The following is a 24,882-nucleotide window of genomic DNA, read 5'->3' on the forward strand; positions in this document are numbered from 1 at the left end:
TGAACGGTATGCCTTTCGACTTGTTGTGTTTTCTGTTACTCCAATCGCCATCTTGTTGCCAGTGAAGTAATGTGTTTCTGATGAATTTCGGGAGCGCCCTGGAGGTCTTATGACTGTCTTTGGAAGCCAGTGGATTTTACTGTGATTAAGCCAACACATATATTTGTATCGGGGGCTTGCATACATTTTAACGGGAACTTATTGTATCGGTATTCAAAATGAGTATCGATACTCTATTGGAAGCGGCCAGGTATTTGGAGTGGCAAGCCCAGCAACAACAGATTACACGTGGTAAGGCGGGGGGGAACTGGGTGATTGCATAGATCTACAGGATAAATTAGATACGTATGAACTGTTTGGGATTTGCCCAGCAGATTGCATTTTCATACCGGCACACTTCAAGATAAATAACTAGAGTAACATTTCCTTGAGAGAAAAAAAAAACGTATTATAAGCATTGCGAATAAGAGCTCTGTATCAGTCGTCATGTTCACGGGTTTCCACTGTTTGTACTAGGGTGCAGTCTTCGTGACTAGGGCATATTTCGCTCACTCGGTTTCCGGGTTAAATCCATGCTATATTTAGTGTGCTACTATACTCGCTCAGTAGCTCTGCGGTGGGTGGGTACATATACCCCAGTACACGGGGCGTCGTTTTTTTTTTGTCTGATACAATAAGTTAAACATTTTTGCTTAATGTATATTGGTTGGGGTAGAATTTCTAAATTTATTGCAACCAATTTTGCCCGCTAATTAAAACAGGTTAGCTAAAAGTAGCGAACGTCGTGTTCTTATCCGTTGGGCGGTGGCAACAGACCAAAGGTTTTTTTTTTTTTTTTTTTTTTTTTTACATAATGACATTGCCGAGCGGTTATCTCATGACTTTCAAGACCAACCTACTTTTCCCTTTACACTTCCTTGTGACCAAACTCTTTTTGCTTGTTGTCGGAAAACTATATGCCAAATTCCATAAAGCAGGCGATATATGATTATAATCGCGATGTATTTATCGCTTTAAACAGAGTGGGGGCTTTTTGTTTCATTCTCGAGGTGACGTGTCAGTAAATCCACACCCACAGCAAATACCGCGTGCTGTAAGACCGCCTTCTTCAACCACGTGCGCGCCAGACAGCCCCCCCCTCCCCAGGTCACAACTGGGGAGAAAATAGGGCAACGCCACCCTCTCTCAATGCAGAAGTTATATAATGTGCATTTTACATGCATATCCAAGTAAGAGCTTTGCAGACTTTTTACTCTTTGCAGACTGTGATTGATTTTCTTGTAATACAGACGAATAGGTTGAGGAACAATAAGTGCAGCTGTTGGCATATTTTTGAACATCTCTACAAGGTTCTATTTAAATGTACAAACTTTGCATACACTTACAGTATTTGACCTTGTACTAGAACTAGAAAATTGCATGTAATCTCAAATGTGCCATATTAAATCTCTTTCCTCTTCTCTTTTAAAGACTCTTTGTGGGGCTTTGTGTTGAAGGAAACGAGAATGATCCCCCACATTTTCTAACCAATGTTATCAAAAAAGTGATTTTATTCGCATAAAAGCAAATAGAATTTTCTTTCGCTTTTCATACAGTCAAACCTGGTTAAGCTTTCACTTGCTCTAGACCAATTAAATTAATATAGAGCGTTAAAGACGTGAATGGTCCCTAACTAGTTGTCCAGACACTAATTATTTGTTATTTTTATGTTATGTTTCCCAAGCTGCCCATAATTATAAAAGAGTCCTATACCAGCCAGCACACACTTGCTTATCTTTGAGTAATACAGAGGTTAGGTTGATAAGTTTGTTCTTAAATTACATTTCATGTTTGCATTTGATTTTATTGCTCAGAGAATGTTGTCGTTTCTTTTAATGTGAGTTGATAAAATTGCAATTGATAAAAAGCCTCTTAAAATATTTTGCTCTATTCTGGTCTAGTTTGTTTGAGATTATTTGGTCATGATTTCTGCATTAACCTGTGAAAATAGAATGGAAATTTTACAGTATACTAGATGTGAGGAAACTTTATTAGAAGGTTCCTTTTTCCCAATTACACAGTTTAGTCCTAAATGTATGCCATGTTTATAAAACACACTCATAAAGCCTGCAGACCACCATGGTATCTCATCTGTGTCCTGGCGTCTCAAGAGCTTTACATGCTTATGGAGAGCAATAGATGGCACTTTCATGAGCTGTTCAGAGCTTATTAGCCAGGCTGTATAATGTTTGCACATAGTCCACTTCAGGAGTGCACTTGAAGTGTTTGTGATTCCATTCCTGCTAACATGCTATTAATTTCTTTGTATGCATGTTAATATCAAGGGAAATGACATTTCACTATGTAGTTTTCCTGTCCACTTATACAATGGAGAAATATGCATGCACTGAAAATATTGATCTAAGTATTTTTTTTATTGTTGAGGGCTTCTGTGAATGCTTTTAACACTCTGCTGATGCAGGAGGATTCCCACATATTGTGGTTTGTAAGGGCGCTTTGCATCAGGTCACCCCTTTGTCTGCGGCGTGCTCGCATTCACTGGTTACAAGCTGCAGTGTCCCCTGCACAGGAATGTCTTGCAGTGCAATTGACACTTTTGGCTCAAATATGCTTTGGACCGCAGCCCAAATTCCTCACCCCTCGTATTACAATTCAAACATCGTTCTGAAGTCACATCTCAGATGCAACTGAATATGGATCGACAGGGCTAAACAATAGAGCCATCCATTAATCATGGAAATCCTCATATGATGGTTGCATTTTAGGCTGCAGATGGTACGGCCTGGGTTCAGATTCCCCACGCAGCTCTTGGCTTCTAGTGCAGACTGCTCTATGATGTCAGTGTAGAGCTGGAGTCTAGGCAAGACTCTTACTGGGGCTTCTCTCTTAAAGAGACAGAGTGTTCAGGACAGCTACCTCACACACCCTACCCATTTAGGACATGGAGTCAGGAATTACTGCATCCTATACCGGCTTTTCCTGTTTAAAATGGAAACTATAGGTACAGCGCAGGTTTAAGCCCTGCTAGATGAATAGCTTACACAGTTTTGATGTATTAAATCACAGGATTGTCTCTGTTGGACTCCAGCTTTATTAGTCAGAGTCTAGACAAGCACTAATTAGTTCCATTACTGATCTCTAAATTGATATTGATCTCTAGTATTGCTACTGGCCTTTATTAGCCATGGCTTCTATTCCTCTTGCTCAAATGTTTATTTTTTCCCTCAATCAGAACTACCAGCATAGCTGGATAATAAATGTTAAAACACCCTTTGAAATCTGTGTCGTGACCATTTACTTCAGGCTACTAATGAACCAGGCAACTACATTAGGGTAACATGAATGCGAATTTCATGAAAAAAAATATTTTATTCTTGAGGAAAATTGATAACCGTAAGATGAGACCTGGAGCAAAAACATTTGGATTATGCTGTGATAGTCAGATAAGTAATCTCTTACAGTTTCAAGAACAAAAATAATGCAAATAGTGGTTGGCCAACATGTTTTTTTAATGGCCCAGTCTAGGGTGGCCAATTGAAATTGACATGATAAAATTTAATGACCACAAATGAGATTTTCCTTCATTTCAGCAATTTTGTGTAGTAGTATTTCACACAGTTTTTACTTAAGAAGCTGCAAATTTAATTTGTGAGAAATCAAAATACTAACCCTAATCACAATTCTGAGTGAATTAATCAGTCACACAACTTTTTATTGAGCTTTTTATTGAGCATCTAGGAATTTATTCAGTAAATATGTTTCCATTGTAGTTTATTAGTTTATCATAATTAAGAAAGTGTTCAGTTCAAGCACACAAAAATTTTTTATATATATATATATATATATATATATATATATATATATATATATATATATATATATATATATATATATATATATATATATATATATATATATATATATTTATTTATATTTCTATCTATATATATATATATATATATATATATATATATATATATATATATATATATATTTATTTATTTATTTATTATTAATTTTTTTTTTTTGGCACATTTTACAATTTGTATTGTTTACATACAGCATTTTCTTTATACAGCATCCAAAAGTTTTCATAATTAAACTTGATTGTTTCCACAGCAATTTTATGGACATGTTAATACAGGCATATATTACTACAGTGATATTTATGTAACATGTTGCCTTAATCAAAAATGCTCATTAACTGGAACATTGAGTGATAATATTTCAAAGTGGTTTCCGTCATTATGAGAGACAATAAATATTGTATTTTCCTGCTTTAGCAACAGTCCAGTAAACACTACTAATAGGGATTAGAAGTGAATATCGTTTTAAAGCATCCTTGTATAAACAAACCTGGAAAGAGACGTGAAGATTTGGGGAGAAAAACAAGAAATTCTTAGGGCATTCCAGTGAATCATTAATGGGATATATCATAAATTAACTCAGGAGAGCAGACCACAGATGTGCAGTATATGTTGTTTATTATTCATACTGTTACAGCAGAATACAAAGGAAAAAAGAAAAAATAATCTGGAGGAAAAGAATTCGGCGACTGAATACATATTCTTGTGATACCATATCACATTAAAATACTAAGCGTTGCATTATTCTCCTGACATCTGAAAATAAAACATGAAGGAACTTTTACAGCGCATTCAGTCAAACTAACAGATATGGATTATTTGTAGTGCAACCTTATGATTTGAAATGGTTTTTTTTTGTCTTTATGAGTGGAACTTCCCCATACCGGAAGTGCCCAATCTAAAATGCAGTAGGCTCGTTAAGAAAAAGGCCAATATTATTCTCAAATAGCAGAAAGGTCTTTAAGCTTTAGCCTTCATTTTATCATAACATTTTATCTGTTCTTTTTTTTTTTTCTTCATCCTACAGAGGAGGAGCAGAGAGAGAAGGCCCTGCTGTCCCGTGAGGCTGAGCAGAAGCTCTCCGCCCCCATTATCCAGTCTGTCCAAGTCAACCATGTGACCTGGGCAGAAGACATGCGGCTTGAGTCGCACCGCCACCACCAGCACCACCCTCCAGTCCCGCCCCCTCCCCTCCCAGCACCTGTTCCCATAGCTGTCATTCCCATCCCGGTGGTCCCTGCCAAACCTGCAGCCCCTCCCATTCAGACTGCTTCGTCCCTTCACACAGCCTCCCCAATGCCAGTGGTCACATCCTTGGCCACAGCCTTGTCCCCACCAGCAGCCCCTCTCCTCAGCCCCAATGGCAAGGATGCCCACTCATCTCCGCAGCAGCAACATCGTCACTTGATTGCACATGTAAAAACAGAAATTAACAGCTTGCCTCCTTCGAATAACGGTCCCAAACAGCAACAACCACAACAGACGCAGACACTGCTGCAGCCGTATCCAGCCCCCATCATCACAGCCCAGCACCCACCACAGCAACACGCCCTTCTGTCCCAGCCAGCACTACCCCAACCTCAGCCCACGCCAGCCCAGGTTCAGGCAGGCCAATCACCCAGACCTAATGGAGCCACTGTGGAAGATCCACGCAACCTGGACGGGAAAAGGAGACCTGGAGGGTGAGCCATGTTTTGTGGTTTTATATAAGAAAGTAGATTTGCACTATATATCTAACTGATTTTATATATATATATATATATATATATATATATATATATATATATATATATATATATACATATATATATATTAGGGCTGTCGATTTAAAGGGTTAGTTCACCCCAAAAATCACACACACGCGTCGTGGTACTCACATGAACTGTGTCGGCTAATGCAATAATACAATAAAACAATATTGTAAACAATATTGTCTATTTTGTTCAATTTTGCCAATGAAAATATAAAGACAAAGCAGAACTGTTCGCCTCCACGCAATGCACAACAGTGTTTCATTTCTGAATCTGTGTTTTGAACGAAACAATTGAAACACATGATTCAGCAGACAATTCATAAAAGACTTGTTGCACTTGAAGCGGCAATACACAGACCACAGATCAGTGTATGACAAAGTACAGCCAGAGCGATTCAAAAGCAAACACAGTTCAGTCTGTGCCGCATTGTTCAACATGCCTGAAGTGAACCATTTACTTCACTCCTAAATGAATCAGCCGTCGAATGAATGAATGAATGAATGAATGAATGACCGACTTATTCGTTAAGACATTTACCGCCACCTACTGGCAGTTTTAGTTTTTATATTTAGAGTCTAATTTTATTTTTTAAAAATTATTTCATATTTCCATATTAATTAAAAAAATGAAAGGTATAATTTACCCAAAAATGAAAATTCAGTCAACATTTATTCAACCTCATGGTCCAAAATTTCATGTGTAAAAAAAATTCTGTGTTGAATCGAATAAAATATTTCTTTCTGAAGCAACTTTTTGTAATGTCTCTTTGATGCTGTACACAACAATGACTTCAAATCATCTTTTGGGGGTAATTTCCCAGCCAAAATTAAGTAGATGAATTAATCGCCACATTATTATTTAATTAGATTAAATATTTTTCTTGATGCCCTTTTTATATATATTAGGGATGTAACGATACCCTCATGTCACTATTCAATACATATTGGACTTGGTGCTGGTAACCCAATGCACAGGACAATGTTGATACCAGAATAAAAATATTCATGATTCTGAAGCTGAAAATACAGAAAAATACAAATATGCTTGTACACTGTCATTGACTAGATATATTTAAAATAATGTAGGCAACTTTTTACTGGTAACACAAGGCATTGTCATTATCAGGACCAACAAATATTCCCCCATTGCATTATTATACATTATATTCAACATTATATATAGTATTTCAATGTAGAACTGGCACTAAAACTCTGTAAACTTGAATTTTTTTCTCACACAGTAATTTTCATTTTTGGTGAACTATACGCAATACATATTGTCACTATCCACAATACATATTGTTGAATTTTTGTATTGTGATATATTGTGACACGATATATTGTTACACCCCTAAATATATATATATATATATAGTGGTGCTTGAAAGTTTGTGAACCCCTTGCAGAATCTGTAAAAATGTGAAAAATTTTAACAAAATAAGAGAGATCTTACAGAATGCATGCTTTTATTTAGTACTGTCCTGAGTAAGATATTTTATATAAAAGATGTTTACATATAATTCACAAGACAAAAAAATAGCTGAATTTATTAAAAATGACCCCGTTCAAAAGTTTGTGAACCATTGATTCTTAATACTGTGTGTGGTTACCTGGATGATCTACGATTTTTTGTGATGGTTGTTCATGAGTCCCTTGTTTGTCCTGAGCAGTTAAACTGCCCAGCGTTCTTCAGAAAAATCCTCCAGGTCCTGCAGATTCTTCAGTTTTCCATCATCTTTTGCATATTTGAACCCTTTCCAGCAGTGACTGTGTGATTTTGAGATCGATCTTTTCACACTGAGGACAACTGAGGGACTAAAACACAACTATTAAAAAAGGTTCAAACATTCATTGATGCTCCAGAAGGAAACATGATGCATTAAGAATCGGGGGGTGAAAACTTTTGAACAGGACGAAGAAGTCCAAATTTTTCATATTTTGTTTAAATATCAATTTTTATTATTTAGTACTGCCCTTCGGAAGCAACAGAAGATACTTCTGTGTTTCCCGGAAGACAGATTAAGTACAATTTACCTTGATCTTCGAATTCAAAAAGTTTTCACCCCTCCGGCTCTTAATGCATCGTATTTTCTTCTGGAGCATTAGTGAATATTTGAACTTTTTTTATTAGTTGTGTTTGAGTCCCTCAGTTGTCCTCAGTGTGAAAAGATGGATGTCAAAATCACACAGTCACTGTTGTAAAGGGTTCAAATATGCAAAAGATGATGGAAAACTGAAGAATCTGCAGGACCTGGAGGATTTTTCTGAAGAATGCTGGGCAGTTTAACTGCTCAGAACACACAAGGGACTCATGAACAACCATCAACACAAAAAAACAGTCGTAGATCATTCAGGTAAGCACACACAGTATTAAGAATCAATGCTTCACAAACTTTTGAATGGGGTGATTTTAATAAATTCATCTATTTTTTTTGTGTTGTGAATTATATTTAAACTTTTATGTAAACTGCTATTATTTCGATTATTTGTGCAGCCCTACAAGAAAGCTGAAGAGTTTTTTCAAAGCGGTGGAGATTAAACTGTAGGACACGACACACATCATGTAATCATAACTGAATGAAACTAGGTTGGCTATTTTGTTAGGAGATTGCAATTTTAAAAAGTAGGATGCTGTCCTGTATGGTGACCCATGATGAGAAGTAACGCAGCCCCACAGGTCATGCTGTATGTTTGCAGGTTGCAAACTGCGTTTGTGATTTCTGATATCATCATTTTCTCACCCTCATGTCATTCCAAACCCATTTGATTTTATTTCTTCTGTGAAGTGACATTTTGGAGAAATGCACAATAAAATTAGTTTTTATGACGACTCCACTCAGTGGTGGAACAAGAGTTTTATACATGGGGTGGTCAAGACTGCCTCAGGGGGTCCATAGACCATGAAAGAGCATGAGTGTTGTAACCCTAGCTTGCCTAATCAAAAAGCATTAATGAATCATATGATTGCTGATTAAAGGTAGAAGTGTGTGATCCAAAAGAGTCACTTCACATTACCCCACATTAGCTAAACCTTCCGAGTACGACACTGTGACTGCACTGTGTGTAGTATTACTAGCACAGATGTAAACATAATGTATGATAGGCTAAATTTGGAACTTTCTTATTTCTCTTATTTGACCAACTGTTTGTTAATGGAGCAAAAAATCTACCGTTAACTTACACAGAGATTCAAATTCGTAAAAGATGTTGAGGAATCTTAAACCATATGGTAAACCTTAAACTTACTTCAAATAGGATGTGGGCAAAAAGTGCCATGCCACTTCCAGATGCATCTCATTTTCAAGTTCATGGTGGCAGTCCAAAATGGTGAATCTAATCACCATACAGTCAAAAAGTGGTGTTGATGAGCGCAAATGGAAAGTGAAAGTGAAATCTATATTGTTATATCTCTCTATATGAAGCATATTTAATACACACTCTTGCAGCTAAGGGTGACGATATCATGTAAATTAACAACGATTTGTGGCAAATATTATGTAATTTAATTTAAAACTATGCGCTCTGAGGCATGCAGATTTTGAACAGCTCTGTGCTTTTTGTAGAGTATGCGTCAGCTTTTATTCTTATTCTTCTGTATATCAAAACAAATAAAACAACAAAATACACCATATAAAATAATACAATAGACAAAAAGAGAAAGAATATGCGATCAAAACAATTAAAAATAAAACAATATAAAATTGATACAAATGTTCAATTAAAAGCTACCCTAAAAAAATTAGTTTTAAGGCGAGATTTAAAAAAATGCTAAAAGATTTAGATTGCCTTATCTCACTAGGTAAAGAATTCCATAGTTTTAGAGCTAATGAAGAAAAAGCCCTATCTCCCATCAGTCTTAAACAAGTTAGCGGAAACCGTTAAAAGACCAGTGTCAGATGAACAAAGGTCGCGTGTTGGAGTATAGGGAATCCAAAGCCCTGACAAATATCGTTAATACATAAAAAATGCGCAGCGCTGCTGAAGCACCAGGTTTGTCAATGACAAACACATTTCTGCATCTGCTCTGAAAAAATACAAATAAAAGCTTGATGGTTTAATGCTTGAAAATGAATAAATTAAGACAGTCAGGCATAAATATTAGTGTTGTAATTTTACATTTGTACTTTCAAATAAAATGATCATTATTGTATTATTTTTCTTAAAGGCACAGTATGTAAGTTTTGCTTATTCAAAACAATAACAAAGGCATAGCTTGATGACGCCGTGAATGAGCATGGAATCATGGGAGTTGTCATCTTTACCTCCAAAGCCGATGGAAAAAGCAATCTAACGGAACTCATGCAGAAATCATGTTTATGGATGAGCTAATGTATTAAATTTTTATTAATGTTACTGTGGTATGAAACAGTTAAAGTTAACAGTTAAAGTTACATTAAACGTCCCTCTCCTTCCCTGAACTTGAACTTCATTACAGTTACGTTTGATCACTTAAATTTACATTATTTTATTTAATTCTAATGAAACAGCTGCAAGTGCTGCTTAATTACTACTCATACAGGTCACTTTATTTGACGAATTCGAATTTTCGGGTAATGCAGCACTGTTTAACTTGGTCAAAACAATCTTAACTAAAATATATTTGAGTATGTTGAAAGTTATGTTAACGTTACTCTGTGCGTTACCTAAGTATGAGACACTTATTCAATATTAGAATATCATTTTAAAAAAGGTGGATGACTTGTGCTGCTAAATGGCATGCAGTTAATTTTAAAATCTATTGTATGGAGGAGAAAATGCTGTATGATTGTTACTACAAATAAAGCTCTTATTATGCTATGTTAGCCACTTGAAAAAATAGTGTTTACTCTGAGGCATGGTACAAACATGTTACTTGTGGTAAATCAAGAAAGCAAAATTTTCAAACAATAAGACTAAACATGTTGAGCTATATAACAGTGATTAGTTTTCTGTTGGTAAGGGTACCCAAACAGTTGGTCACCTGTCTAATAAAATGCATAATATAATAAAGAAACTTTGTTGTTTCCATGGTTTCTACGGAAATCAAGGGTAAGGCGGATATGATGTCATTGACATGCGACGCAATGACATGGGCCGTTACACTGGTTAAAATGGCTGATTTCTCTGTATTTAAACATTATTGGAAACATTTGGGATAATGTAAGAACACAAGTCAACAAAATATTTAACATTGTGGTTTTTGGATGTTTAGTCAAAAAATCTTACATATTGTGCCTTAAAATAAATAATATAATTTTACTGTGAAATATTACAATAATTAAATATTTTGTTTAATATTTTTAGTTAGTAGTAATAATAACAATGACAATTAATTATATTATATTATTATTATTATTATTATTATTATTATTATTATTATTATTATTACAGTCATATTTACATTCAAGCAATTTTTTTTGGCTGCATTGTGCAACCCTAGTAAACCAGGAGCTTTTCAAACGAGGTGCTTTCCATTTATTATTTAAAGCTCACTTTAAGTACTTCAGTACCACAGCAAAAACTACTGGTCTAACTAATAAAGTTCGAACATTATTAAAGACAAGTGAACAGTCAGTAAAATATAAGAAAAAAAAGTACACTATTACAACAAGCATAGATAAATACAATATAACAGTTACATATAAAGTAAGGTCTAACACTACTATTCAAGCACAGAAATATAATAATTAAATGTAAAATATATTGTTTACTGTATAAATTAAATGTATATTAAACTTTGTTAAAGCTGTGTTTTGTTTGATTAATATTAATGATATTCAGCTGTTTACTTTCACTTAAAAGAAAACCAACTGTGTTTACGAGAATACTTGCCAGGGAGACCTGAAAGAGGAATAATTTCAGTGTTTGTGCACTGCATCTGAAACTCGCCTTTCTGTGCGTGCGGCTGTGCACACAGATAACAGCGCGCGAGTACCGAATTGAGTTTTCTTTCGCCTCTTCTTGTGCTGGAATAGTTTAAAATTGCTTAAATGTGTAATTGGCAAGACAAAACATGCAGATGATAAACTATCACTCTATGTTGGTTAAACTTTGCAGTTAATCCACGAATCGCACGCGTGCCGAACCATACGGATCAACTACGATCCATTCCACCCCTAGGAAAATCACAATTATGTTTTCCCCAAATCATGCATCTCCAATGAGAGGAAGATTTTCAGTGAAGTTTTGCCCTGTTGTTCACATGAAACTATCATTTGGCATCAGAAGACACCTAAGGACCACTTTTATAGTACTTTTATATCTTTTGTTTTTTGGAGCTTGACCAACCCCTGGTTAATGTATGCTGTCTTTGTTTGTGTTAGAGCTGCATGAACATTCTTTCCTTTTGTGTTCCCTGGAAGAAAAGTGTTTGAAATGGAATGAGGGTGAGCTATGGCAGATCATATGGTTGAATCATGAAAGTTTACATGCAGCGTAGAAACGTATTTAATATTTTCCCTGCAGAGCTGGAACTCGAGAAGTTCACAACAAGCTGGAAAAGAACAGGTGGGTGAACTTCTGTTTACATTTTTGTGTTTATTCATTTCGACAAACAGAAGCGGAGCGTATGAACTCATTGAGTTTGAGGTGCAGTCTCTTTAATGTAAGTCGTTTGGTTGCCGGACTGATCACATACATTAACCCTTGGTCGATTTGCAATTAGTGTGCTATTTGTTTTATTGGCTTGAAAGGCCTATGCCCTACTAGTACTAGTAACAATTATGATATTACAAAGCTGTTGCTTGTTGACTTCTTCATTGCTGTTGCTTCCATCACCAAAATGCTTCGCCTAAACATCTGTTAAAACTCTCACTTGCTTTCCACAAAACAGAATGATTAGTGCTTTTCTTTCTGTCACAGACGAGCACATCTAAAAGAATGTTTTGAAACCCTCAAGAGGAACGTTCCTAATGTGGATGAAAAGAAAACTTCCAATTTGAGTGTCCTAAGGAGTGCCCTCCGCTACATCCAGGTAAGTCAAAGATAGGATTGGATGTGTGTGCTATAAAACAAGGATTTTATGTGCATCCAATAGAAGCTTCTGAAAGAAATTATTCAATATAATAATTTATTAATATAATCATATTTTGCTTATAAAAGAAGCCTATTTTTAGGACCGTTAAGAATATTTACATCGTAAAATCTTGGCAGAATAGTATGTATGTAATGTATATAAATATTAGGGCTGTCGATTGAATGCGTTAATTTAATTAGTGATGGAAAATAACGCGATTAAAATGATTTAACGCAATTAACGCCCCGCCCACCTATATACTTACTTTTCATACAGTTGATTGGTGATGAACATAATGCAGGGCAACAGCTCACTGCGTGATGGAGCCTATAGAATCAAGTTAGAATGGCCATGAAATTCAACATATCAGGGCAAAAATGTTCTATTTTGTCTGTTTTTGCAAAATTTTGCCAACGAATATATTGCCTATAAAAGCTGCAGCAGAACTGTTGTGCATCTTCGAGCAACACACAGTGGTATTTCATTAATGAATTAATCAGAATTTTGAGTGAATCAATCGGGTGAACCAATGATTCAATGGCATAAAAAGAGCCATTTACTGAATTAATCAGCCATTTGAACAAATTGAATGAATGAATGAATGACTCAATGATTTATTCATTTAGACATTTACTGCCACCTACTGGCAGGTTTAGTTTCTATTTTAGAGTATCACTTCATTAAAAAAAAAAAAAATAATATTTTGGGCATAGTTTGCCCAAAAATGAAAATTGTTTATTTACATTTACTCGCCCCCATGTTGTTTCAAATCTGTATGACTTTATTTCTTTTGCGTAACATAAAAGAATATATTTTGAAGAATGTTGGTAAACTGTTTTGGTCTGTAAATATATCTAAATACCAATTCAAATGCAGCTTCAAAAAAAAACAAAAAAAAACATTGGCCATTGCAGCCTAAAAGTGTAATAAATTCTATGTTGACTCAAGTAAAATACTACTTTCTAAAGCTGCTTTTTGTAATGTCTATTTAATGCTCTTCTTTTTTGGGGGGTAATTTCTCAGTCAAATTTGATTCAATTAGATTAATTAAATTCATGTAATTCATGTAATTAATTAGATTAAAAATTTTAATTGCTTGACAGCCCTATATATATATATATATATATATATATATATATATATATATATATATATATATATATATATATATATATATATATATATATATATATATATATATATATATTATGTTTGATGACCCAGTCATGTTTTTATGAGATTCACCTAGAAACACATATACGTATGCCATTTGTAGGATAACTGATGTGGACTGTTACGTCTGCTTGTAAAAGTTAATGTTTGAATGTGAGGACGGAGTTTTGATCATGACTTCCTCTGACCTATATTAAAACAAGCTATAGATCAGGGGTGGCGAACTCCGATCCTGGAGAGTCACAGTCCTGCAAAGTTCAGCTCCAACCCTGATAAAAATCGGGAATGGGTCACAAGATGGGGATTTGTTGTCCGTTTCCTCCTCATCCTCTTGTTCTCACCCTCGAACCCATACACTTCTCTGTACATACTCTTCTGGCAGAATGGTGTCATGTGCATCTGCCAAAACATCCTGGGTTGAATTCTTCTCCGTGTGTGCTCATTATATTTTTTTTCCTTACCCTCTTCCCCTGTCCTTTTCTTACTTGTTTCCCATTTGGCTGTTTCTCTATCCATCTGGGGGTTTTTGCCGGATGTTCAACATCTAATGTTAAAAATCTCCATTTAGATTCCTGAGAGGATGAAATCCTTGATGTATTTACATAATATTTTGCACATTTAAAATTAAGTTAGGATAATTTGGTGGTCAATGTAGGTCAACATGCCATTTATATATATTTTCCTTTGTTAAGGTGCTGAAGTGCATATTGCCCGGATCAGAACATTAAGACTGACGCAGATACAGCTGACATAAAAGCACCATGGTCACGCTCCATTATTTAATTTGCAGACTTCAGCCATGACAATTAGTATAATAATGTGGGCGGAAAGGTGACCTGGTTATGAAAGATATATCTGAGTTAACATGATCTCAAAAGCTATAAAACTTAGCCGGCGATGGTTATAAAGACACAATAAGCAGCACAAGCGAGGGAATGTGGGCCGCCCACTTGCACGCTACTCTATTCTGCAAGCGCTGTTCTCCTGATCTCTCTCTCTCTCTCCCCCTCCCTCGCCCGCTTTCAGCCTGCTCCCGTGTCCACGTGAGACATGAGCACATGGCGAGCGCGAGCCTGGTGACGTCAACTGCTGTTGTGTGTTGTCCTCCCCTCCCTCTCTCCCTCAGCGTGCTCACCAGTGTTGCCAAGTCCACGTATTTCCCGCGGAATTCGGCTACTTTTACACTGTTGCTGTGGGTTGTTTTTTTTAGTACGCAGGTTGAAGAGACACCACACACCCCATAATGAGATTTTTACCAGGGAATCCCCCTGGAACGCGATTGGGCTAGTGTTGGCTGTGAATGAGTGGGGTTTGTCACACAAACCTGGCAACCCTGGTGCTCACATCAGACCCACACATGCCGAACTAGGCTGTTTATATGAAACAATGTGTCTTGATAGACTGTTTTATGGATTTGATGTGCAACGTTTTGCATGCTTCTGTAAAAGTTTGAGTCGGTGGCCTTGCGTGTTTGTTTTTCTTTTGTGGGCCATAGTCCTGTGAACTGTTGTAACCAAGGAGACCCTGAGGAACTGAGCTGGTGGTCAGTGAGCAGCAGGGGGTTCCTCTGTCTGTAGATTGAGTTTCGTTACCGATTCCAATCTGGATGCAGTCAAATGCTGTCTGCGGGTTCATCCAGGCATAGCGCACTTCTCTTACGCCCACTGGTTACAGTGTAATATAATGGACAGGACTGTTGAATTTTCAAACAAGATATTACAAGTTACATCATCAGATCACAGCTGCAATGATGTCCTGGTCCCATCAGTGTTGATTTGTGGTTGACTGGGATTTTTAATAGCCAATGCTTATGTCAAAATTTTACACAGTAATTGAGTAATTGGTTTTTGGTGGCTGATATACACAAACAGCTAAATAATTACTTAAGTGCGAACTGAATATAATGTTTTCAGATATTTACAATTAAATGAAAATATATTATAATTTAAGTTTATATTAAATTCAATTTGCTGAGCTTAAGAGTGTTTTGACCGACTTAAGTAAGACTTGACTACATCTTATGTAATTTCATAATTCTGTTGTCTTTGAAATGTGGTTATAATGTAGTTGAATGTACCGACAACGAGCATTTATGGTCAATTATGGTCAATTATGGAGCATTTATGGTCAATTATGGAGCATTTATGGTCAATTGGCATTTAAATATATTTGTAATTACATATTTGTAATGATAAAATGTAGTACATTTAAAATATATTTACTTTAAATGTAATATTTTAAATTATAATGGGTTTTAGTATGTTAGTACTATGTTAGTTACTACTTTAAAGCATGATAAAAAAAAAATATTAAATGTGTATTTCTTTATATTAAATGTGTATTGAACTGTGTTAAGAAGCATAGTCATGAAAGTGTACTCTATAATATTTTCCGCAAATACATATTTTCTACTTTTAAGATTTGAAGTTCACTAACTAATTCGATTTACAATTAAGTGCTCTTCTTTTTCCCAGGGCAAGGCTGTCAGTAGCTTTTGGAGTTTATGTAAGAAAATAACTTTTCTGTTCATTAAATTCAAATTGATCGATTAATTATTTACTCAAATTCATATAAAACATTTAAAAACAAAAGATAAGCATTATCCATTGACAATACAGTCAAAAGATTTTGCAACTGAGACACTTCTATTAATCATTAAATTGGGATGTATAAAAAAACAATGAAATATTGCATATTTAACAGCCAATTTATATGATTCCATCGAACATATTAACGCAGTATTATTTAATTGTTTGGATGTTCAAATGCAGTGTTAGCGGTCAGTGTTACTTGACCGCTCTCTTCTCTTCTTCAAACTACACATGATGACAGTGAGCGTTGCTGAGAAGTTGAGGAGTGTTTCTAATCACAAAGGAGGAAGGGAGGAGGGAGTGCGAGAGCCATCAGACTGTAAAATACTAGAGGTCGATGTGAGCCAATCACATTAGCCCTTGCCTCTCTATTACACCTCCTCATCACCACGTTGCACATTCCCTGCTCTGTTGCCAAGGAGACCATGGCGGGTTCCAGCTGTTGCCGTGGTGATATCCAGTGGGACCTGAATATCTAGTCAGTAGGGATGTCTAGTTAATTTCTTTACACACAAAAGATGGAGTGAGTTCAAAACTGGCCTGGGGTCATCCAGCACAGTTTTATACACACAGGATTTGAGTTGATATATCAGTATTATTTGTTATAGATTGAGTTGCTGTATCAGCATTTGGCAATACTGACTGGTTTAAGATCACAAAAGGTGTCCGACAAGGATGCATCTTATCACCGGCCCGGTTTAATTTGTATGCAGAATCTATCATGAGGCGATGTAATCTGTATGAATCATCAATTGGTGTAAAAATTGGTGGGAGGAACATCAGTAACCTGCGATACGCTGATGATGCAACCCGGAAAATGAAAAGGACCTGGAATATCTGGTCAAACGTGTCAAGGATGAATGTGAATGTATGGGTCTACACCTTAACATCAAAAAAAACAAAGGAAAACAAAGAAATTGAATCAGTTCGAGATTTCCTCTTTCTTGGATCCAAGATTGTCCATAGTGGTGACTCAAGACCCCAGACATCAACAGAAGAATTGCACTTGGATGAAACGCGATGCAAGGAATGGCGAACATCTGGAAAAGTAAAGATATTACCATTAAAACAAAGACACAAAAGAATAAATGCACAAAAAAAGGGGGATAGAAGGAAAATGCCTACGAACTGTGGTGCTGGAGGTGGATGCTATGAGCGCCATGGACATCAAAGGTCACAAACAAGACAATCTTGGAGCATGTTAAAACAAAGATATCATCGGTGGGGAAAATTACTATGCAGGGGCTCTCATATTTTGGTCATATTATGCGAGCTAATTCCATTTAAACAACTATAATGCTCAGCATAGTCAGCGGAACAAGAAGAGGAGGCAGCCAAAGAACATGTTGACTGGATACAATCAAGGCTGATATTAACAAGTCCATGAATGAACTGAAAGAAGCGGTCAAAGATTGAAAAGCATGGAGCATGATGATTCATAAAGTGACTGAAAGTCGATCTTGACCGAATAGTTAATTCATCATCATCAGTATTATAAGTACTGCTTTATCGCTAGTTGAAGTGTCACGTTTCCAAGGACTATCGTGACACCACTCCTGTTGTTAGGAATGAGTTTTGTGTAACTGCTGTCCTCACTCTAATTTGTTGTCTTTATCATTCATATAACAGTTACCAACAAGCTCTAAAATTCACTTTGAGATAAAATATTTTTTTTTAACTGGCCATGTATATTTTCTTTTTTTTTTTTATTGGTATCAGTAGATATTGGATATTTTGTATATATACACTACCTTTCAAAAGTTTGGGATCAGTAGTATCAGTAAAAATGAAATTAATATTTTTATTAAGCAAGGATGCATTCAATTGATCAAAAGTGACAAAGATATTTATATTACAAAAGATTTCTATTTCAAACAAATGCTGTTCTTTTGAACTTTCTATTCATCAAAGAATCCTGAAACAATGTATCATGGTTTCCACAAAAATATGAAGCAGCACTGATAATTTCAACATTGTTAATAAGAAATGTTTCTTGAGCAGCAAATTATCATATTAGATTAATTTGTGAAGGGTCATGTTGTGACACTAAAGACTAAAGTAATGATGCTGAAAATTCAGCTTTGACATTGCAGGAATAAATTACATTTGAAAATATATTAAAATAGAAACAGTTTTTTTAAATTGTAATAATATTTCATAAATTAAATAACTGATTAAATAAATGCAGCTGCAGTGAGCAGAAGAGACTTCTAATTTAAAAAAATCTTTAAGAAAAATCTGTGTATTTTTTAATATTCTACATTTTAATTAGGCTGTTACCGTCCATGCAGAAAACAGAAGGTGTTGGCGTGTGTGTCTGTGTGTGTGTGTGTCTGTGTGTTCATGTTGGCCTGCTCTGTGTAGGGGTTTAGGGCCAGACAGTCCAATCTGACTAATCCTGGATCAGGCTTCACTAGGACAGTCTCTCTCTCTTCTCTCTCTCTCTCTCAACCTACTGCACCAGTCGCATTCATATTCCCTTAATACTGTATCAGTGGGTTATATAATCCCAGACACGCTCAAAAGCCACCATCCACCTCTGCACAATCACTCTCTCTGCATGCTCGCTCACTATCTCACTGGTCTCTATTCTTCAGTGCTCAGAAACGTGCTCTGTTCTACTGTAATACCGCAGTCCTCTGTGACTCTACAGGGATCCTGCTAATTGGAAGCCAAAATGGCCATGTTGTCATACAGTTTGTTTGGCAGAGCATAGGTGAGGGAGGGACAGAGGAGGGAACCGACTGATGTGAATGTGTCGGAGCCGTCACATGCTCAGGGCTTTGACAGATGGGGCGGGGTGTGTAAACTGCTTTGCTCTGTGGACAGTTTGTTTCCTAAAATCATATGACCACATACGCTGAACATGTTGTTCTGTTCTCGCATGGCCAGCCTCTCTTATACATGTTTCTTGAATGCGGATGAACATACCTGCTTCTCTTCAAAGGTTTAAATATCTAAACATTTTGTTCCCGTTAGCCTGGTTTGATGTCCCATGGTCACATGACTTACACAAAAAGTGGGTCAAACCGTTTGCCTGTGTGACACATCCCTTCTTTTTATTCTTTACTTTTTCCTCTTCCCATATGATTTCAAACTGTTGCTCTATTAAAAAGGTTCACCTTGGAATTATTTTGACATCTAAGGTCTGTTTCATCCACCATAAAACTAAAACCATAAAAAAAGTTTTGTTCTTTGAAATAAAATAAACGCTAACTGAAATAAAATGTAAAAAAACTGAATAACTTAACAAAATAAATGCACAACAAAAATTAGAAAACAGCAAGCCTTTTATTAGGGAAGCATAAGAAAATCATCTGATCATAGCAATTTGGATATGTTTGCACAAGCTCTGCAATTCGGCACTCTAGTAAAGTCACATTTATTTATGAACCACATTAAATACAATAGATTGTTTAAAAGCAAGCAGCTTTACAGTATTACACATGAAAAACAGTGTCGGTGTCACATTTCATCAGAAGTCCTTTATTTTCTACTATAATGCGGCTTTCCAGTGTGTTCATGTTTTTACTTGGGGACGTCCAACCTCGAGGGACTGAATAGAAGAAACAAACCGGAGAAGATTAACATGTCAAAGAAGGCTGAGCCTCAGAGCCACACCTACCTATTTATGTAATAACCATGGACCAATGTTACTTAGAAGGTGTTTACCAGCCAGAGTGAACTTTTCGGGAAAGTTCGCTTTGGCGAGTTGTTTCGAACTCCCAAAACAGTTTTTTGTTCGAAATAACTTCATATCGGTTTGTTCTTCGATTTCACTTAACAAGCACCGTTCTCTGAACAAGACGTTAAACAGGCTCTGACTCTCATGTGGTTATTAAAATTCCCCTCTTATAGAAATGTTGTGTGGTGGGATGGATTGTCGATGCCAAAATCTAGAGAGTAGGGTGGCCACTGACCCGTGTGTTTCCATTTATTTTGCATGAATATTCACAGAAATATTTAAAAATAGAAGATGTACACTCTGAAGTTCAGACGTCAGTTTATCAGATGGTTAAGAAATGTGCCATACCTAAATGAAAATGTGTTTGATTGTGTTTGATTGGATAATGAGTGTTTGCACAATGAATAAATATGATTCATTTGAGTATTAAAGTGCTAGTGATACAGACTAATGAGTTATGTTTCTTACAGACATTGAAGCGGAAAGAAAAGGAGTATGAGCACGAGATGGAGCGCTTGGCGCGGGAGAAGATCGCCACTCAGCAGAGACTCGCGGAGCTGAAGAATGAGTTGAGCCAGTGTATAGACATCATGGAGATTGACAGGATACTCCGACAAACTGTCCAACCCGAAGATGATCAGGCCTCCACATCAACAGCATCAGGTACAACACACATATGACAAAATCAGATTATCAGACTTTATTATTGTGATGGCAAAGCTGAACGTTCAGCAGACTTTAGTGTCACAAGATCCTTCACAAATCAAAATAACTCAAGTTCAAAAGAACTTGAAATAGAATGTTTTGTATCATAATAAAAGTCTTGCACCAGAAACAGACCCATAGAATTAAATAAAAATGTATATATAAAATATTTCAAAATATTTTTTTACTTTCATCTTATTCTTTCCTTTGAGGTCCCCCTATGTTGAGGTTTCTTTCACCAGAAACTGTTTCTCTTAGTTTTTCATAACATGTACAATTAATCGGGCCATTTGTCCTTCTGAAAGTGAAAGGATGAACCCCCCCCAGATGATTCATTTTAATGTGTCTGAAGGGGTAAGAGACAATGTAAAATCTAATTACCAAGAATAATTTTCCGCTTTTTCCAGAGGGTGAAGACGACTTCGACCAAGACGTAGAAGATGACATCCTCTCCTCCCCACCCTCGTCTTCTGTGCCCAAACTGCCAGCACCGGCACTGTCGGAGCCCCGCGTTGCCATGCCTCCACCCTCCATCCTCCCTACGCACATTTCCATACAACACAAACCCACCACCCCACCCTCTGCTCCGCCCAGCCAACCACAGCCAGCGGTGGTCACCCCTCAAGCCATCGCCCCTGCACCACCTTCCCACATCATCTCCCCTCCTCAGCCAACAGTCATCACCCATGCCTCTGTTTCCCATGCGTCTGTCATCCAGGCCGTAAATCACGTCATCACAGCTGGGCCTAAACATCTGGCGCATATTGCGCCCTCTAGTGCCGGCCAGCCAATTGGACACATCACAGTGCATCCCGTGGCCCACCTCCCTGCAGCCATTTACCCGCAGTCAGTGGCCGTATCGCAACCTGCAATGGTGGGTCACATCACGCACACATTGGCACACCACCCGCACACTCACACCCAAGTTAACGGCACACCTGTCACAGGCCAGCAGGCCACCATGGTGGGAAAACCCACAGCCGTGGTCGCTCACCATCACACTGGGCTGGTGGGCCAGACGGTGCTTAATCCAGTGACTATGGTAACTGTTCCTCCTTTTCCTGTCAGCACACTAAAGCTGGCCTGAGAGAAAAGAGAGGGTGTGCAGAAAGACTTAAATGAAAGGAGGTCTCACATAAGCGAGAGCAAGATAGATGGTGATCTAGTCGCTAAAAGAACGACTAGATCCCAGTCAGAAATTCACTACTGTTGCTCATACACGCTGGGACCTTGTCAGGATCGGAGCGTGTCCTAGAAGGTGCTTGCGTGTCTTTTGCCATGCAGCGTTGGAATGAAATACATGTAATGCACTTGTTTAACTAAATTCAAAGAAATTGGGTGTCAGTCTTTAGTAATGTGAGAGTGGAGTGCTAAAACAAATCAATTCTTTCTTCTCTTTATCTCTATCCTTTTTCTGTATGCAAATTCTCATGCTTTACATTCATTCACCAAAAAAAAAATTCACAACGTTAATCAAAAAACGAGTGCTTAAAGGTCAATACTGGAAGCATGAGGAGAAAAATAAACGTTTACTGTGTAACCATATTTTTAGGGGCTTTGAAACTTTTCAAACGGGGCTTTTGAATAAAAACAGGTACATTCAAAATCAGATTCCTCAAAGTGACTTTTTGTGAGCAAATATAAGTGCCTAAGCCCCAATTCAAGCCCATTGGCGCCACCTGCTGTCTACGCAATGTAACAATATTGCTGAATATGAAGCGCAAGCGCACAAGACTGCCATGATCTGACCTAGTCGCATACATCTGCTGGCGCTCACGAGAGTCTTAAAAATGTTGAGGCGAGACGAATGGTTTATAAAGAAACTCAACTAATATACAGTTCAACATCTGAGAAAGACCTGTATGCAGACATGTATTTGAAAGTACATTCAAGCATTTATAACTTCCAGCAAGTGCTTATATATTTAACACAATAACAAGTAATACTTGATTAACGTTTCAAACTATTAAAAATGTTACGTACGGCGTGTGACACCGCGTCATGTCGGGCATTTGCGTTTCTTTAAAGCAGCAGCATTATCATGTTCTCGTGCTTGTAGCAACACGTTGTAAAACGTCAGATTAAGTCTTAGAATACGTTAACGTAAATCAATCTTGTCCGTCACACGTTCGTAGATGGCTTAATGCGCGCGAACTTGTCCAGTATGGATCGATGCCGTTGTGTCCATTCTACGCTCATAGCTGCACGTCCATTCTCATTTTTATGCGTGATTTGTGTAAATTGTCGTGAAGTAGGCGCTTGTTTATAAGCATCTTAGGAGGTTAAACGAGCTGTTTTCTGTTTCAAACATTGACATCAGGACAAAAAGCCCCTTTACCAATAGCAGTGCGCTTCTTAAAGATATAGTTCACCCAAAAATGAAAATCCTGTCATCATTTACTGACTCTCAAATTGTTCCAAAACCTATGCGTTTCTTTCTTCTGCTGAACACAAAAGGAGGTATTCTGAAGAATGATGTTAACCATTGACCAAACATAAGATGGGCCTGTTGACTTCCATAGTATTTTTTCCCTTCTATGGCTACAGTTAACTGTCTGTTTACCAACATTTTTCATATATTCTTTTGTGTTCAGCAGAAGAAAGAAACTCATACAGGTTTGGAAGAACACAAGGGTGAGTAGATGACAGAATTTTCATTTTTGGGTTAACTATCCCTTTAAAGTCGGCCTGTCATTCTCAGTGCACTCGTTTGGTTGAACCTGCACAAAGTTACCATCTTACCGTTTCCCTATGTAAACTTGATGGTTTGCTGTTGATGGTTTGGTACACCATATTGTTGCTTTATACTGTCACTTTCAAACGGAACACTGTGATTCCTGCTCTTAACATCCTCTTCCTGCTGCAAATGCCCCAAATCCAAGGTTTGGATTTTCTGTTGTACTTCCTTTTTCTTTTTGGGGGATGTGAAGATGAAATGATACAATCTATGCTTCACACTCAGTTAAAAGCAAACAAACAAAAAAACAAAAAAAAATAGACTAAACTTTGTGAAATTTATTAGTGTGTTTTTGTTTTTCATTTTTTTTAATATATGTGTATGGATGTATGTATATATGTGAGGTATATGCACGCATTCACATATATGTGTATGTATTTTAGGATTATACTGATGCCTGGTTTTGCATGTAGATTGCAGTTTTTGTTTGTTTGTTTGTTTAAATGTTAATCCCTCCCCTTATTTCATTTTTGGGACCATGTTTCATACTGTATGATGTGGACGGGACCGTTAGACCTCATTCTACATTGATATTATATATAAATATATGAAAAACTGCATTTTCCCTATGGAGAAAGTTTAAGTTATATATCGCCTGTACATTTTGGGCTGCATTAAGATCGAATTGTCCACCATGTTTAACTGAAATAGTAATAAAACTTATTAAATATGCTAGATTACTACAAAAAACAATGACGATTCATAATAAATCTTATGACATTTACAAATCAAGTTGTACTGGTCTTATTTTTTGTGTACTACAATAGTTGTTCATATTATTTACATTATAAAATAAAGTATTTTTTGTCTGCTAAATGAGTTATTTAGATGCATCCCGTAGTTTTTCTGATGATTCTGAAGGCTAATTTAGGACATATTCCTTCAAACAGCTACATTCACAGGACACACATTTTACAGTTATTATATTCACTGCAGTTTCCTGCATTTTAGACCTTTGACAGCTCTAACTATATTTCAATCATAAAATTTAAATGAATGGATCTTAATGTCCATGATGCATCTGTTCCTGAATCCTTTCCAGAACTTCCTGCATTCGCCGCAACTGCGGAAGGAAAAAGGGGAAAAAAATATTTTCTAAGGAAAACTGCCAACAATTATCAAGGAAGTTTACACGGAAGGAAGACTTAAACATTGGCTGTGTTAAAATATATTAATCCTTCTACTGTTGCAGTATATAGTATGCATACTGTACACAGTATGCAAATCAGACTGTCAAAACACATTAAAACTCAAATTGAAAACAATTTTTACTTCAGATACTATAAATGGGCAGTGATTCCACCCCCTTTTTGAGTCATTATCAGATCACAAACAAACAAAACAATGCATTTATGGAGAATTCGTTCCCACAACATAT

General features: G+C 36.6%; 2 protein-coding genes across 8 annotated transcripts in view; one reads left to right on the forward strand and one right to left on the reverse strand.

Moving 5' to 3' along the window:
* mntb (MAX network transcriptional repressor b) lies at positions 1–24,232 on the forward strand. Of its 3 annotated transcripts, none has more exons than XM_048167171.1 (6): positions 1–291; positions 4,894–5,548; positions 12,064–12,105; positions 12,460–12,571; positions 20,533–20,725; positions 21,175–24,232. In XM_048167171.1, exons 1-6 carry the CDS (start codon positions 219–221, stop codon positions 21,852–21,854), a joined length of 1,755 nt encoding a protein of 584 aa, XP_048023128.1. In that variant the 5' UTR covers positions 1–218; the 3' UTR covers positions 21,855–24,232. The 3 variants fall into 3 exon arrangements, with proteins under 3 accessions (XP_048023128.1, XP_048023129.1, XP_048023130.1); XM_048167173.1 differs by lacking the exon at positions 1–291 and adding an exon at positions 319–1,229; XM_048167172.1 differs by lacking the exon at positions 12,064–12,105.
* Positions 24,217–24,882, reverse strand: part of septin4a (septin 4a) — a 67,052-nt gene continuing 66,386 nt past the window's right edge. For all 5 annotated transcript variants that reach the window (XM_048167166.1, XM_048167165.1, XM_048167167.1 and 2 more), the window contains one exon: positions 24,217–24,567. In XM_048167166.1, the coding sequence (XP_048023123.1) occupies positions 24,508–24,567 (60 nt within the window). In that variant the 3' untranslated portion in view covers positions 24,217–24,507. The remainder of the gene's footprint in view (positions 24,568–24,882) is intronic.

The sequence above is a fragment of the Megalobrama amblycephala genome, linkage group LG18 (genome assembly GCF_018812025.1).
Source record: "Megalobrama amblycephala isolate DHTTF-2021 linkage group LG18, ASM1881202v1, whole genome shotgun sequence".
Lineage (NCBI taxonomy): Eukaryota > Metazoa > Chordata > Actinopteri > Cypriniformes > Xenocyprididae > Megalobrama > Megalobrama amblycephala.